Genomic DNA, 13,450 nt, shown 5'->3' with positions numbered 1-13,450 from the left:
ATGTGCGAGAGTGTTGGGCAGAAGCAGACTTGTGTCTGCAAATCGGGCGACCCCTACATCTCTTCCCATTTTCTATCTTCCGGTCCATCGGACATTTGTCAACACTCATCGTCAATAATCTCTTTCCCCAATGGGTCCCGGGCCACCGGACCCTGGTGTCAATAGACGCTCGACACTTGGTGCACTAATATGTGTCTGCCTTCTGTCCGTCGGCAGTCATTTGTGAGAAGAAGCATTGACGGGGGAAGGGGCTGACCATCAGCGGAGCGTACCTCCTTGGTCCTCTGAAATCTCGCTTACATCGTGATCTCGGAACCTCTAATAGTCAATTCTCCCTTCTCATCGCGTCATTCAAGTGAGTCCGTCTTATCCACTCAGCGCTGAATGCTAGTCTCAACTCGACATGGACCCCACTTGTCGGTGGAATTCTTGTCTCTCGCTTTGGCACTGCGCCCAGCTCCATCGTCACGACCGGATGCGTTCTTTTAGGTCAACTCATCCTCCTTCTCGGCGTAGCCACAAGTCATCTCGTTCTCATGGTGAGATGAATCATTCTTGACTTTAACTTATGCAGTCCATCGGCCTGTTCATCTTTGGCTTAGGCTTGACACCACTCATGGTAGTCCAAGAAACTTTGCTCTCCCATCTATCCGCCTCTCACCATCTCGGCTTTTCACTAGCTCTCGGTCTCGTTTCAGGCAAATCCGCCTCCTTCCTCTCTTCTATCGTCTCGTTACCCCTCGCAGACAAGTACGGTGACACTGCCCCCTTTATCGTCGCGGTCGCTCTCTGCATCGTCAGCTTCGTCATCAACCTCATCCGTCTCGGAGGCCACCATCCCGCTCGCAATGTCTCTTGGCCCGGTATCGACGTCTTTGGAGATGTTTATTGGGTCTATATCTTTCTGTGAGAAAGAAGGCACTTGCAACTTGAGCTGACACCCAGAAACTTACTTGCCGGGAGTATCTGGCAGCCTTTTCTCCATCTTTCTGCCGACCTCATACAACATCGATACAGTGTCTCTGAACAAATCGCCTCTTATCAAGCGTCTGTTCTCCTCGCCGGAGCCATCGTCCTGTACCCCATTGTGAGTCTGGAGGATCTGACGCTCGCTGAGACCAGATCGGTCGTCTTACGGATTCCGCATCGAATCGAACAATCCCATTGATTATCACTTCCTCCATCCTCACCTTGTCCGGGTACACTTATCTCTCAATACCTTTTTCGACACCTTGGCCCGGGATGGTTCTCTTCGCCCTAGGTCACGGCTCAGCGACGCTACTACTCGTCATTCTCGTCCCGCGAATTCTTCCATCTCATCTCGTACCTCTCGGGTTGGGCCTGCACAAAAGTATGGAAATGGCCTCGTCGTCACTGTCTCAGACACTCGCTGGAGTTTGGCTCGATCATGCCAAAGTCAAAGACCCCACAGAGCGAATGGGTGGACAAGTCTTACTCAGGACGTTCTGGCTCATCAATTTGCTCCAGCTGGCCTGTGCCCTAGGGCTTTGGCGATTCGATGGATGGAAACGGAAACAGGCGTACGCACCGATACCCCTAGAGGGGGATGGTCAGGCGGAGGACGAGGATGAATGTGATAGCCCTGTGCCGCTGGACGATGGCACGACAGGTACATCGCAGAGGCTCCAAGAGAGAGCTCGGAGTGTCTTGTTTTTCTCATGCTGCATAGGCTTTGTAGCGATCGTCTGGATCGTCTTCCTGAGTATAGCATGGAGGGATTTATAGCCAGTCTATATTAATTATTATTGCCACTTGAGCGAACGACGCGTCGCGTCCCTTTTTTTCCCATTTACCACTTGCTTCTTATTTGAACATTGATCGCAAACCCTGTCATTCAGCAGCATGGACTCGCCTCTACTCCCTACATTCAAGCACGGTGCTGAGGACACGACCAACCTATTATCTGATCTATCCATCGCAGATTCACCACAGAGCCATGCCTCAGGCTCGAAATCTCGATTCTCTTTCCTCCCACGCGGAGATCAGGATGGCCAATCGTCTAGCCGTGACGATGTGCTGAGAGAGAGCTTGTACGAACTCAAGCAGATGAACGAGGTATTCGATGGGTTTCTAGGGGCTTTAGAAGCTGCTAGAGGGCACAATTTGGTTTGTTACGTCCCTGTGTAGTTCTGGCTGATAGGATAGCGACTCCAAACGCGAGTGAGGGAAACGCACGCTCTGCTCGATAACTATACGGCTTTGCTCGGTCAAACGGAACATGCTCAGCGATTGATACTCAATTCAGCATGGACAGGCGCACAGGATGTGAGTTCGCGAATAGCAAGAAACGGGGTTGCTAAGACGCAGGACGATGCCGCTATCGAAGCGGAGCAACAGGCTCAAAGGGTTGCAGAGGCCGCCGCGGCTCTCGAACCTGAGCGGAAAGCTGAAGCGGCCAAGCTGGCAGAGGAGCGTAAAGCGGCGGTAGTCGCATCTCAAGACAAGGCAAAGGATCTAGGGACGTTGGGAAGAGGTGGATCAAGGATACCTTCGCGTGGTAGAGGTGAGCTCAGGCCTGATCGTTGGTGCGATATTCAACTAAGATCAAATCCGACCCTTAGGAGGCCCACCTCCGTCCAGGACTACGTCGGCTTCTTCTGGGATCCGGAAACCTTCGGACGGACTCGGTGGAAAATATGCCAGTGTGAGAAGTAGTGGGTATGGACCTCGGAAAGCGACATAGGAAATGTATTTGGGTGCTTCTGTTTGGACGAAGATACTCCACAGTGACACACACGTCCCGGAACCAATCCTTGTCACTTTCATTCAATGGCAGCTCGTTCGTCGCGAAGGGCCTATCTGAGATCCTTTGACATCCAGGAAGGGCTCCATTCACCCCTGACGATAGAGAAAGCTCTTTCAATCTCCACCGAATCTGCTCATAAACTTATGTAAAGTAGGCGCTCTCCCCGGCTCATTCTACTCCCCCATTACTTCATATCACACTGCACAATGTCTGTTCTTTCTGATGATGACCGGGCGAGCCTTGCACGAGCGATCTCCCTTCATATGTTGACTGACCATACGAAAGGTCGAAACTCGAGTAATGGTAGGTTGAAGCAGGTCTTGACGAGCCTTCTCAATCCTTCGACCAATATCGGGACATGGGAATATGGGAACATCAAACAAGAGATCTCCGATTGTCCCAATGCAGCATGTCTAGGGGGCGTCAGCGGACCTCATTCATTGCTTGGCATCCCTCCGAGTAAGGATATCGGATCGTATAACGACTTGATCGAAGAATGGATTACAGCATTCAAGTCTAGCGATAATACGTGGGAAAAGTACTCGAAGCTGGTACCGTCGCGACGATGATACACGGGCCATTGACTTCGGGTGTGAAGCCAGCCTTCCTCTACCGGAGCCAAAAAGTGCGCGCGAAGTCGTGCGCGCCCAGTCTAGAGGGCATATCGAGGTACAACGATTGGCGTATGCAGCGAGGTGTCGAAAACTCTATATCGGTTTTTCCATGACCCAATCCCTCCTGACATTCTCTCCGACCATGAATGTGTGCTCTCCCACCGTCTTGAACCCCATCTTTTCGTAAAACCTCTTGGCTCGAGCATTGTTCTCCCATACGCCGAGCCATAATGATCCACCGCCATTCTCCCTGGCCATCTCTGAAGCCTTATTTACCAATTCCCCAGCTATTCCACTCCCATGGTACTCATCCTCGATGTATAGTCTATTCAATTCGACGGGATGAGGGAGGGTCAGACATGCTTCCCTGGAGTTGAAGATCAATTGAGCGACTCCAGCGACTTTCTCTCCGTCATCCGTGACGATGAGAAACCTCTCATCTGGGCTCGATATGGATTTCCCGATGCTCTCTGTAGAGAGTTTCGTCTGGAGATGAACTTCGAGATCGGCAGCAGGGACAGACCATCCAAAGTGTTTCGTCCAGACCCGAGCGATGAGGCTGGCGACCGCCTCGGCATCATCCACAGTGGCTTGACGGAAATTGAAAGCTGGGGTCAAGTCATTGATCATGGCGAAGGTTACTGTCCGTTCACCCTAACACGGCCTTGCCTCCTCCTGAAATGTACAGTTCTGACACCAGGATCAATCAACTCACCTAGATAAGATCTCGACTCGTTCCGGTTGAATCTCGGAAAAAATGTCTCAGCCGCACCCAAAAGTTTGGAAAAGTGAGAGCGCACGAAGATTAGGGATCCATCCAACTTGGATATTTGACTTCGTCACGACGTTCGCCATGCCCAAATCATTCGACTATGTCATTGGTGAGCCCGCTATGTATACGCTGGCTGACGTTGCAGAACATATGGAAGAGGATGATGAGCAGACAAAAGCTCTTCCTCGATGGGTGGAGCTGGAGTGAGTCTACATATATATATATGTGGAGAAGCTGGGACTCATTCAGTCTCAGGTACGCCCATATGTTGACCTTGATTGGACCATCTTCCCGGCTTCGATTCACATCTCTTTCTGCCTCTTCCATCCCAGCACTCAGGTCATCCCTTGCGCATCACCCGGAATCAGGTAAAGCTCACGCTCACACCGAACCGATCATGTCGTTGGTCGATACTTCATCTTCCGCTTCCGCTTCCGCCTCCGCCCCGGCCTCGTCGACGGACAAGATAGCTTTCTCTCGCGTATGCTTGCTTGATCCAAGAGCTACCAAGGTGCTGGCACCGGAGGACGCAGAGATATTCGATTGTTTCCTGTACGGAGGGATTTTGGGGGATGATCCGCCTAGAGATAGGACGGCGGAATTGAGGAAATTGGGCTTCGAAGGGAGACACTTGGGACCCAAGCAGATGACGACGGACACCGCTGTGGGTGTGACAAAGAAGGTCGTGGAGGATGGAAGTGAGTCTCTGTGCTCAAGCCAGCAGAGCATGTCGTCTTAGGCGACATTGCGGTATCTTGTGCGCCTTCACTGACGTTCTCTCAGTCGAGCTAGACGAAATCCCGTATATCGTATGTCTGGCCTCCTGTTATGTCACGTCATGGCCATGAATATCCTGCTGATGACATTGACAGGATTTCCCCACAATTTCATTCAACAAGAAAGAATCCATCGAAATGCCATTCCGTGCGTTGTTTCTTAACGTGTCCCAACTGACAATCCCTAGGCTATGTCTCAGATGATAAGGGCGAGCCCATCTTGCCGCCGGGAATGAAGGAACACCTCAAAGCAGATCTCGATAGGACTATCGATGAGTTTTAGAAAACACGTGTTCATGCATAATCAATTGCTCTAGTGAAGATTCAGATGCCCTGCATCTTCTTCCTGATGCAATCGTCAGCAATGTCCCGCAGAACCCGAATCGAGGTGACTTACGCGAGGTAGTCCTCCCATTCTTCTTTGCCCCAGCTGGAAGAGACAAAGTCATCTCGGATCCCGTCGAACAAGACGGTGGGCTGAACTGTCAGCGAGGCGCTGTCGATCAATCCCGCGGAGCTCACTGTAACGTGGATCCCGTTCTGACGACCCAATTTGACTGTGCTAGGTCAGCCACTGCACTAGGAGACACGTTACTCACAGCGCACTCACCTCCAGACTTGAGCATTGCCTCGACAGCCTTCGCGTACTCATCTCCAGCCTTTCGCTTGACGGCATCCGCAGAATCCATAAAGGACGCATGAACTTGCGAAGCGGGACCTTTGAGCTTGCCGTTCTTCTCCAGCAACGTCTGAGCGATCGAGAAAAGCTTTTCACGAGTCTGGAGAGGCGTCATATTTTGAGCAGGGACATTTCCGAACTCTTCAATGTGTTCGTAGATCTGGATAGTGGACGTGTCAGCGCCGCAGCCTTTTTCACAATTTGGAGCTGAATTAGGTGACCTGCCTGGAGGAAATAGTCCCAGTAGAGCTCAGGGTACTTTGTACCGATCCAAACGAGAGCTTCACATTGGAATTGAGCGGTATAGTGGCTGATGATTCAGCTTGACTTCTTTTCCTCAGGCCTACGTACAATGGCTGAGGGTACAGTCTGGGAATAAGACTGACTCTGCCCTCGTATTTTCCACCTTTCGTGATCAACGGGAGGACATTTGCCGATAATGCTCTGGCTATCTTCCCTGAAAACGGACACGTCGGACAGAGGTACACTTCAAGCACTTGAGGACCTGACCCGAGACGTTGAAACGAGAGTGATCTAGGAAGCGCCATGGTCGATGGAGATGATGTCGAAAGTGGTGAGTGAGGAGGTGGAGGAGACCAGACGTTTTGCCGCGTCCGTATGGGGGGGGGGGGGGCAATTGCCGAATTGCCGATCGGGGGTCATTAGCAAATAATCATGGCCATAATCCAGGATGAGTCCCATTTTCTAATGCTCAGATCTGACACCGAGCAAGTCATACGTCAAGATGTCATGCACGCGTAGCTCTATGTATCCCTAAGCAGCCTGCTGAGCTAGCACAGGTGTATCAGGTACTGAGCTGAGTGTCTCGACCGACCCGTCTACCCTACGAATCTGGACGGATCCATCCTGAGCAGATTAGCAGACAGCTTCGGGGCATTTTTCGGCAGAACCCACCTCATTACCAAAGTAAGCCGCCTTGGCCATATCGCAGAACAGTCCGACCTCCACAACACCCGTCATCATCTTTATCCTCCTGAGTAGCTGTGACATTGGATCAGCTCTCTGCTGGTCATGCGACGCCTTTCACTCACCCCCGCCGGATCCTTCATCATCTCTACTGGGAACGGCGCATCAATGACAAAATTGCCATTATCCGTGATCACTGGGCCCGCCTTCATTTTACCCATACGTAAGGTCAGACCTGGCGTTCCATCCGGCAGTATCTCTGGAGCACCCGCTTTGGCCAAGTCACGGAGGACGGTGGCATAGGCAAAAGGAACCACTTCGATGGGAATTCCCTTCTTCCATGTCGTCCCTAGGACTTTTGAATTTTTCCGATAGTCCGCAACGATGATCCACGTATCTGCAGCTTCGGCCAAGACTTTCTCACGTAGCTGACACGCTCCACCACCTTTGATAGAGTTGAGTTCGTCGTCGACTCTAGGAGGGAAGCAATGGGATCAGTTTTTGCGGGACGAAGGGAAAAAACGACCCGAGAACATCCCGAATGACATCCATCATCATAATGAGGTGGGACCGGTAACACGGGACGGGACCAGATATCACTCACTCATCGGCTCCATCAATAGTTACGTCGAGTCGTGGATATTGGTCCACATCGCCCAGTACTAATCCCGCCTTGATGATGAGTTCTTTTGATTGAAAGCCTGTGATCCATTTAGCGATGGCCCACCCCAGGGGTCCGCCCTTACTCGTCGGTACGAAGACTCTGTCTGAATTTGCAGCTGGCCCTTGAGCAACTATCCGATCCACAACGTAGGGTACTGTCGAGCCTGATCCGACGCCAATGATCTTTTCGGGTACATGTAAGCGAAGATGGGCTCCAGGAGAAGCAGGACCCACCTTGTGCTCCAAACCTATATTCTGATCGACAGCTGCAAACGCGGCTAGCCGCTTGGCGGCTTCGACGGCTGGCAGGACGGGCAGAGGGATGGATGTGGGTAATTGACGACCGGGTGTAGTGGGTTGAGACGGAGGAATGAATTTCTAAACGTCGAATCGCTTAGCCCAAAAGGCATCGAACGGGGTCTTCAAAGGGACTCTCGACTCGCCAAACTTACTGCGAGAAAGGACGGAGGTCCAGGTAGAGCTGCCATGCTGAAGAACGTCCTGTAGGACCGAGTACAAGCTAGTCGCTGCAGTCTGAAGATGGACGATGAGACGTAGTGCCCCTTCGGTGGTATGGATACAGATGAAGCCTTTAATTGCGTGAAGATTACAAAACCCGGTTCCTCGGCGCGATTGAACCGAGGACGGCGAGAATTGTGGCACTAATGTGTCCTCGATTGTCATCGAGTTGGCACCTTGCTCAAGTATCGTGTCATAACTATCTGTTGTGCTGCGAAACATGGTGCGAAGTGGGCCATGGTGTTCAAGACTCAGACGTAGATCAGATCAATCTGGTGTCTAGGTGGACATTGGAAACGGTAACTGGTTATGAACATATAACGGGCGAACCCGTTCACCGACTACCAATGGATCCAATAGGTAAGCTGACGGAGGCAAGGACCAGGACCTGTGTCACGTTGGTGACCATAGCAGATCATGAGACGCACCGCTGCTCGTCATCTCGATGAATCGTGACATGTTCCAATTGTAAGCAAATCGCCCCTGTCTCAGGGAGACGGTCACCTCGGACTCATGTATGTATAGCTTGGACTTGTGTCAGCTCCTGCCTGACTGCTGGTGACCCGAGACACATGTCGCGACACAGTATGCAAAGATTTATGGAGGAGAAGTGAATGAACCAACAGAATGACCAACAGATTCGATTCGCCGATCGGGTAAAAATCCCCTTGACCAACACTTTGACCAACAGATTGGACTCCGATCGGGGGGCAAATGCCAAGCAAAACATTGCGCGCGTGGATTGATTTCGCAGTAATACAGTGATAGGTCAGAACTGAGGTGTGACCGTCCATGTATTCGAATCGGCTCACATCATAGACTCGGCAATTGAACAGTAGTCCCAACCCGCCGTCCGCAGCGGATGCTATGAGGCTGGTGAGACAAGTAGTATTCAAATATCGGGAGGGCCAATGCAGAGAAGATCATTTGACAGAGCGCCGGGTATCGATAGGCTGCATAGTCCCGAACGGGACTGTGCACGACTAAGCCTAGCCCGCTAAGATGATCAGCCCGGAGTTCCAGAGCGGATGATGGATGTGCCTCCTCCCCTCTCCTGTGGCGGGATCGGCGTTCCACCGAGAACTTCCGGTGCTTGCTCGCCTTGCCTTTTCTCACGACGCCGCCTCCGATCCACTCAACCTTTGTGCTTCATCGCACACCTTGAACAAGGCTGCCTTCTATCTTTCACCCATCTGAGATCGCCGGCGCGCCGCGAGAAGCTCATTCAGGCAGAGCTGGCTGGTTGGTCAGACCTACTGTATTACTCCCATGCGCCCAAAGTGTTTGAATTTCCCCCCTGAAGATCCGAGACAATGACCACCGGATGAGATATATGTGTGACCCTCGAATCTGACGTGCAACTCATCCACCAATCCCCCCCAGCTCAGATGCTATATCTGTGTATGCATGATGGAATGCAGGTAGCTGTGTCCCGAGGTCGTTGTCTATGCGTGTTCGCCACGACGCGACGCCGCCCTAGCTGTTGTGTCTCCTCCCCGCGTCATACAGCTTCACAGCTTAAGCAGTAGCACGGTGCCCCCCGTTGTCCAGGCCTGGGTCTGTGTGTTTAGGGTTTTATAGTGTGCACACGCGCGCGCGCGCCAGTTTTTTTCCTGTGTGAAATGTGCGCAGCAGCAGCATTGAAGCGGCGACACAATGGGGCGTCCATGGCGAAAGATGATCCAACCAGCAGCAGTCAGCAGTCAGCAGCTTATCGCCTTCCTGCAGAAGTTGCATGCGATGGTTATCATCGCTTGATCCTCTCCATCTCGCCAGCTTGAAGCCATGCCACCGATTCAGCTAATCATCGTCATTACCATATCCCAGATAATTAATCATCATCGCTATTAGGTTTCGATTCATCGACCCGGCCCCTGCCCCCCCTTTTGCTACCGTAACACACCGTTTTTCCACCCCGCGGCCCGCCTCTTTTTTATCAAAAAAGGCAAAGGTCCAGACTTTGGGCCTCGACCGCCAATTGGGGAGGCAAAGTGGGCGGTGGTTTGTGACACACATACACACATACACTTGGTGCATCGTTCACCATTCGTTCACTCTTACCACGACCATCTTGACACTGCTACAATACTGCGATGACCGACGCCCACTTGACGATATAACAACACACTCAAGCCACGACAACCCCCAACTTGCTCACGAGATCACACACTGCGTTATCATCCCCCCACTTCACCCACTCTCCCCTTGTACGTCACTCATCACCATGTCATCCTCGATTTCATCCACTTCCTCGCTCTCTGGACTCGCTTCCTCTTCCTCTTCACCTATCGCCAAACGGATGATGGCCGCCCGAACTTCCCACTCGATGGATATCAGCAACAGCACGGGAGGTCCTTCTCGACCTAGACCACCTCGCACTTGCCTTTCTTCCCCTGGAGGCTGTATCGTGGGAACGGGTGGTGGTGGTGGTGGTGGTTCTTCTTCTCGTCGACCCATCCCTCGATCCGTTTCTGCCTCGGCAAAGTCGCCTTCAAGACTCCCAAATACAGATACCATGTCTTATTTCCCTCCTTTCGAGTCTATGGGTTCGACCTCGGACTCGGAAGAAGGAGACCACGATCACGAGGCAAATCTCACGGCTGCGCCTCAAGTCGATCCACGAGCTCACGGAAAAGGAAGATCGTTGAGTTCACTCGCTGGAATCATGTCATTCCTTTCACCGGGTAGTACAACGTCGCATTCACCTGACTCTGCTGCCGTTCACGCCCTCTCTCAACGATTCACAAACAAGCGAAGGGTACTCGAGCCAATGACGAGCGCAGAGCCACCCGTGTCCAGACTCCCCACGAGTCAGCACAAGCGTCGATTCGGATCAGAAGTGGAGGTGGAGAACCTTTTATCTCGGAGACGAGATCGAGTGGTCAGCAATGTCGTTAAAATGGACGAACTCGCTGTCGAATCGCTCGTCGGTGATCGAGGTATGCTCACCCTGCCTTCTCACCCTTCGTGGCGATACCCTATTCCTTCACCTCCTGTCGCTGCGGTAGTTTCCTCCGGCGAGATCTCCCTCGACGCATTCGCTAAACCCATTGAAAACCCTATCAAACCGACGTCACGACGATCTTCATCCGCTTCGGCTAAATCTCATCATTCGTCAGATTGTGATCAAGTCGAGGATGATCTCTCGCCAACGATTTCGACTTCCGTTCAGAGCTTGTCGAATCCAGAGACACCAAAGGAGAAGAGTGTACCTGTGAAAATCACGTTCATCTCGCCTGATGACCGTGCAAGTCCAAAGGGTGGAAGTCTCAAGGAAGAGAAATGGTGGAAGGAGAGACACGACGATTGGGATCTCAAGGTCAAGCGAGGAACCACTATTGATGGTCGAAGAAGACAAAGCTGGGGTGTCCAGCAGGTGCAGCAGACGGCATGATGATAGACGACTATTGATGAGCTTTTACGACAAACCGTTTTTATTTCTTGATGACTGTATACGATGGACAATGTTCTTTGTGTATCTCACTCACAATGACAATAATGTATTTTTCAATGCGTCCCTTGAGGTGGAGGTCGTCCAGTCAACAGAATTGAATTCGACCGAATTGAGACCTGTTGTTGTCGTTGTTCATCCTCTATCCATGGCTGCGGCAGCATGCCGCCCCATCCACTGCACAATATTGTGCAGGTGATCCACGTAGACGAGTCCAAGCTCCTCTTCACGTCGACCATTGACGATAGAGGCACATGGATCATACACCTCTTTGCAAAGGGCGACAACGGGTTGATATCATGGACAGCAGCATCGCCAGAGGTGGGCTTCGCCGGGGTCAGATAATGATGGATGTTTCTCTTTACACACTTACGCTCAGGTAACGGACAGCGACGCTCTGGCCACTGCTGCCAGAGGTGGATACCTTCACGTTCGATCAGATGAGCCTGTATTATCATCATCAGCCAACGCGGTCACGGTGTGTCCTGTGATTTGCTCAAATGTCCCTCATTGACGGCTCAGTTGGACTTCATCCTCCCTCACGACTCGACCGTCTCTCATACTCTCACTGCAGCGCCCGCGTCTGCTGACCTCGTATTGCTGAACGCTGCGTTCACTGTACGTCTGCCTGCCCTTAGCCGCCCCTTTGTCACATCTATCTCACTGACTTTCTCAGCTACTCGAACCTCCATCGGGAACGACGCAAGCTAGTAAGCCCTTCTTTCCAATTCATTCCATTCTGACTGCCCACAGGCGAAATGAGGAGCCTCAGAGCCCAACTCACCCAGAAAGACGTGCGTGCATCCACCTTTTAAATCCTCGCTCACGTCTCATCCGATGTATAGAACGAGATCTCCTCTCTGAACGCCAAGCTCAGTAGCGCCAGGGCTTCAGTTGTCAGATCCACAGCAGTAGACAAGAAAGGTCTGTAGACTCTCGCGCAATGAGCGATATGGCTGACAGATGACTCGCTCTCAGGGACCTCGCTCAGTCCACAGAAAAAGGTTCCTGCGAATGCTAGTGCTCTCCAGCCCAATCAAAAGCGGTGAGGTTGAACCTCTCAAGGTCGTAGCTGATCAAATAGACGCAAAGCTATTGAGGAAGAGTTTGCCGGCTCATCGGACGAGGACGATGATTGAGTTGGAGATTGAAGAATACGGACGGAACACTTGTAGCGTGACCTCATTATATATACATTGGCTCGAATGTAAACGTATTGTACAATGTTGCTCTCGCATCCAATATGTCGTGTCTACGAGTAGCGAATCTCCTCTTCCAACGTAGATGAGAGTCCGCTGGTCACTGATTATGCTCTCGCCGATGCTTTGTAGTACACGCATCCGTGACGAACCCTCTTTCACCCGCCTTACCTCAAAGCCCCTCTGGCCCTCTTCCGATAATTGACGATTCCTAATTCTGGATCTATCCCCTTTTCAGCCACTGTGGACTTGACAAACTCCAGCGAAGAAGGTGTGACGAGGGGTAGTCGAGAAGAGGGAGGTTCCACAGAATTATCGGGATCACCATCAGCGTCGGTCCGAGGATCCTATCAACACCACCACCAGCTTAGTTCGAAGCTACTATTCGGGCACGGGGAATGAATCCCCCTCTCTTCTCTGCTCACTGCATAAGTCCATTCTCCAGGAAGACTCGGAGCGCCTTCGAAAGCACCTTCCAACTTCCTCTCTGGGATGTCCATCATTGTCGGCTTGATATCGTCCGACGAGCCATTGTTCGCCAGCATGATCTCCTTGAGATCCGTCAACAGCTGCAGCGGCGTCGGAGAGGGCTCTCGGGGAATAGTGGATAGCTTAGGACCTGAGCTAGCGATTAGCCATTACACACTTGGTCAATAATGCTTCGCTTCACCTTTCCTCGGCCTTTTCGATTCTCTCTTCAATCTTTTGACTCTGTCCTCATGGCTGGCGATAAAGTCCAAAGCATTCGGTGACGATCGATTGGCCAAATCAGACCATCTTTTGGCATGGATGAAGAGATTCTGAACGTCTACAGCGGCATCAAGTCGGAAATCCAGTAGCTCGCTCATCAAAACTTACGCCTCTTCAGCAACCTCTCCATTTCAATCAGAGCGCCCGCCTCGGCCGCCTGGAAACCGCGCCGTTTGAGCGACGCGACGATGACATGGGATAGGTATCGACTGGGTACTGAGGTCTCCAAATGTGTATGAGGTAGATCCACCGAGGTGATCGTCTGCGGCATGGTATTGAGGCATGAAAACAGACTCTTTACATGACTGGCATTCGGCTGGACTACTAACTGCC

The 13,450-nt window shown here is 51.8% G+C and overlaps 9 protein-coding genes across 9 annotated transcripts; 5 read left to right on the top strand and 4 right to left on the bottom strand.

Moving 5' to 3' along the window:
• The first annotated feature begins 12 nt into the window (after nt 1–12).
• BD324DRAFT_639629 (major facilitator superfamily domain-containing protein) lies at nt 13–1,778 on the top strand. Its single transcript, XM_022017257.1, has 6 exons — nt 13–222; nt 263–355; nt 392–539; nt 575–906; nt 946–1,087; nt 1,123–1,778. Exons 1-6 carry the CDS (start codon nt 131–133, stop codon nt 1,744–1,746), a joined length of 1,431 nt encoding a protein of 476 aa, XP_021867841.1. The 5' UTR covers nt 13–130; the 3' UTR covers nt 1,747–1,778.
• A 19-nt stretch (nt 1,779–1,797) lies between these two features.
• BD324DRAFT_639625 (DASH complex subunit Duo1-domain-containing protein) lies at nt 1,798–2,728 on the top strand. Its single transcript, XM_022017256.1, has 4 exons — nt 1,798–2,127; nt 2,167–2,286; nt 2,329–2,524; nt 2,583–2,728. Exons 1-4 carry the CDS (start codon nt 1,864–1,866, stop codon nt 2,702–2,704), a joined length of 702 nt encoding a protein of 233 aa, XP_021867840.1. The 5' UTR covers nt 1,798–1,863; the 3' UTR covers nt 2,705–2,728.
• Nucleotides 2,729–3,405: 677 nt separating this feature from the next.
• BD324DRAFT_277053 (acyl-CoA N-acyltransferase) lies at nt 3,406–4,217 on the bottom strand. The gene is made up of 3 exons (XM_022012356.1): nt 4,182–4,217; nt 3,905–4,128; nt 3,406–3,867 (listed from the first exon to the last, which is right to left on the bottom strand). The coding sequence occupies exons 2-3, from the start codon at nt 3,905–3,907 to the stop codon at nt 3,475–3,477; spliced, it is 396 nt and encodes a 131-aa protein (XP_021867839.1). The 5' UTR covers nt 3,908–4,128; nt 4,182–4,217; the 3' UTR covers nt 3,406–3,474.
• BD324DRAFT_639622 (SAM-dependent RNA methyltransferase) lies at nt 4,196–5,213 on the top strand (the record flags this gene model as incomplete). The annotated part of the gene is made up of 6 exons (XM_022017255.1): nt 4,196–4,262; nt 4,299–4,356; nt 4,409–4,851; nt 4,937–4,962; nt 5,026–5,077; nt 5,118–5,213. The coding sequence occupies exons 1-6, from the start codon at nt 4,235–4,237 to the stop codon at nt 5,210–5,212; spliced, it is 702 nt and encodes a 233-aa protein (XP_021867838.1). The 5' UTR covers nt 4,196–4,234.
• Nucleotides 5,214–6,213, bottom strand: BD324DRAFT_639621 (hypothetical protein). The gene is made up of 6 exons (XM_022017254.1): nt 5,960–6,213; nt 5,834–5,918; nt 5,540–5,768; nt 5,452–5,486; nt 5,327–5,406; nt 5,214–5,275 (listed from the first exon to the last, which is right to left on the bottom strand). Exons 1-6 carry the CDS (start codon nt 6,154–6,156, stop codon nt 5,254–5,256), a joined length of 648 nt encoding a protein of 215 aa, XP_021867837.1. The 5' UTR covers nt 6,157–6,213; the 3' UTR covers nt 5,214–5,253.
• A 133-nt stretch (nt 6,214–6,346) lies between these two features.
• Nucleotides 6,347–7,788, bottom strand: BD324DRAFT_639619 (ribose 5-phosphate isomerase A-domain-containing protein). Its single transcript, XM_022017253.1, has 7 exons — nt 7,651–7,788; nt 7,433–7,576; nt 7,282–7,381; nt 7,140–7,236; nt 6,661–7,009; nt 6,524–6,610; nt 6,347–6,475 (listed from the first exon to the last, which is right to left on the bottom strand). Exons 1-7 carry the CDS (start codon nt 7,684–7,686, stop codon nt 6,383–6,385), a joined length of 906 nt encoding a protein of 301 aa, XP_021867836.1. The 5' UTR covers nt 7,687–7,788; the 3' UTR covers nt 6,347–6,382.
• Nucleotides 7,789–9,941: 2,153 nt separating this feature from the next.
• On the top strand, nt 9,942–11,111 carry BD324DRAFT_654096 (hypothetical protein; the record flags this gene model as incomplete). Its single annotated transcript, XM_022018748.1, has 1 exon — nt 9,942–11,111. One exon carries the CDS (start codon nt 9,942–9,944, stop codon nt 11,109–11,111), a length of 1,170 nt encoding a protein of 389 aa, XP_021867835.1.
• Nucleotides 11,112–11,221: 110 nt separating this feature from the next.
• On the top strand, nt 11,222–12,449 carry BD324DRAFT_276364 (hypothetical protein). Its single transcript, XM_022012355.1, has 8 exons — nt 11,222–11,489; nt 11,548–11,646; nt 11,691–11,786; nt 11,845–11,878; nt 11,922–11,962; nt 12,014–12,092; nt 12,147–12,213; nt 12,253–12,449. Exons 1-8 carry the CDS (start codon nt 11,331–11,333, stop codon nt 12,305–12,307), a joined length of 630 nt encoding a protein of 209 aa, XP_021867834.1. The 5' UTR covers nt 11,222–11,330; the 3' UTR covers nt 12,308–12,449.
• BD324DRAFT_639597 (hypothetical protein) lies at nt 12,344–13,413 on the bottom strand. Its single transcript, XM_022017252.1, has 4 exons — nt 13,226–13,413; nt 13,038–13,175; nt 12,793–12,986; nt 12,344–12,714 (listed from the first exon to the last, which is right to left on the bottom strand). The coding sequence occupies exons 1-4, from the start codon at nt 13,386–13,388 to the stop codon at nt 12,535–12,537; spliced, it is 675 nt and encodes a 224-aa protein (XP_021867833.1). The 5' UTR covers nt 13,389–13,413; the 3' UTR covers nt 12,344–12,534.
• Between the last annotated feature and the right edge of the window lie 37 nt (nt 13,414–13,450).

This window comes from Kockovaella imperatae (assembly GCF_002102565.1).
Source record: "Kockovaella imperatae strain NRRL Y-17943 chromosome Unknown BD324scaffold_20, whole genome shotgun sequence".
NCBI lineage: Eukaryota > Fungi > Basidiomycota > Tremellomycetes > Tremellales > Cuniculitremaceae > Kockovaella > Kockovaella imperatae.
The sequence above is the reverse complement of the archived record's forward strand: the minus strand, read 5'-3'. Positions and strand labels throughout refer to the sequence as shown.

Coding starts and splice junctions, on each gene's coding strand:
- BD324DRAFT_639629 (XM_022017257.1), top strand. CDS start 131: ATGGGTCCCGGGCCACCGGACCCTGGTGTCAATAGACGCTCGACACTT. Junction 356..391: donor CTTCTCATCGCGTCATTCAA/GTGAGTCCGTCT, acceptor GCTGAATGCTAG/TCTCAACTCGACATGGACCC. Junction 907..945: donor TATTGGGTCTATATCTTTCT/GTGAGAAAGAAG, acceptor GCTGACACCCAG/AAACTTACTTGCCGGGAGTA.
- BD324DRAFT_639625 (XM_022017256.1), top strand. CDS start 1,864: ATGGACTCGCCTCTACTCCCTACATTCAAGCACGGTGCTGAGGACACG. Junction 2,287..2,328: donor CATGGACAGGCGCACAGGAT/GTGAGTTCGCGA, acceptor GCTAAGACGCAG/GACGATGCCGCTATCGAAGC. Junction 2,525..2,582: donor GATACCTTCGCGTGGTAGAG/GTGAGCTCAGGC, acceptor TCCGACCCTTAG/GAGGCCCACCTCCGTCCAGG.
- BD324DRAFT_639621 (XM_022017254.1), bottom strand. CDS start 6,156: ATGGCGCTTCCTAGATCACTCTCGTTTCAACGTCTCGGGTCAGGTCCT. Junction 5,919..5,959: donor AGACTGTACCCTCAGCCATT/GTACGTAGGCCT, acceptor CTGAATCATCAG/CCACTATACCGCTCAATTCC. Junction 5,769..5,833: donor ACTGGGACTATTTCCTCCAG/GCAGGTCACCTA, acceptor TCCACTATCCAG/ATCTACGAACACATTGAAGA.
- BD324DRAFT_639619 (XM_022017253.1), bottom strand. CDS start 7,686: ATGGCAGCTCTACCTGGACCTCCGTCCTTTCTCGCA. Junction 7,382..7,432: donor ATATAGGTTTGGAGCACAAG/GTGGGTCCTGCT, acceptor GTACCCGAAAAG/ATCATTGGCGTCGGATCAGG. Junction 6,611..6,660: donor TGATGAAGGATCCGGCGGGG/GTGAGTGAAAGG, acceptor CCAATGTCACAG/CTACTCAGGAGGATAAAGAT.
- BD324DRAFT_276364 (XM_022012355.1), top strand. CDS start 11,331: ATGCCGCCCCATCCACTGCACAATATTGTGCAGGTGATCCACGTAGAC. Junction 11,647..11,690: donor CATCAGCCAACGCGGTCACG/GTGTGTCCTGTG, acceptor TTGACGGCTCAG/TTGGACTTCATCCTCCCTCA. Junction 12,093..12,146: donor CACAGCAGTAGACAAGAAAG/GTCTGTAGACTC, acceptor ACTCGCTCTCAG/GGACCTCGCTCAGTCCACAG.
- BD324DRAFT_639597 (XM_022017252.1), bottom strand. CDS start 13,388: ATGCCGCAGACGATCACCTCGGTGGATCTACCTCATACACATTTGGAG. Junction 12,987..13,037: donor ATCGAAAAGGCCGAGGAAAG/GTGAAGCGAAGC, acceptor TCGCTAGCTCAG/GTCCTAAGCTATCCACTATT. Junction 12,715..12,792: donor CTGGAGAATGGACTTATGCA/GTGAGCAGAGAA, acceptor TGGTGTTGATAG/GATCCTCGGACCGACGCTGA.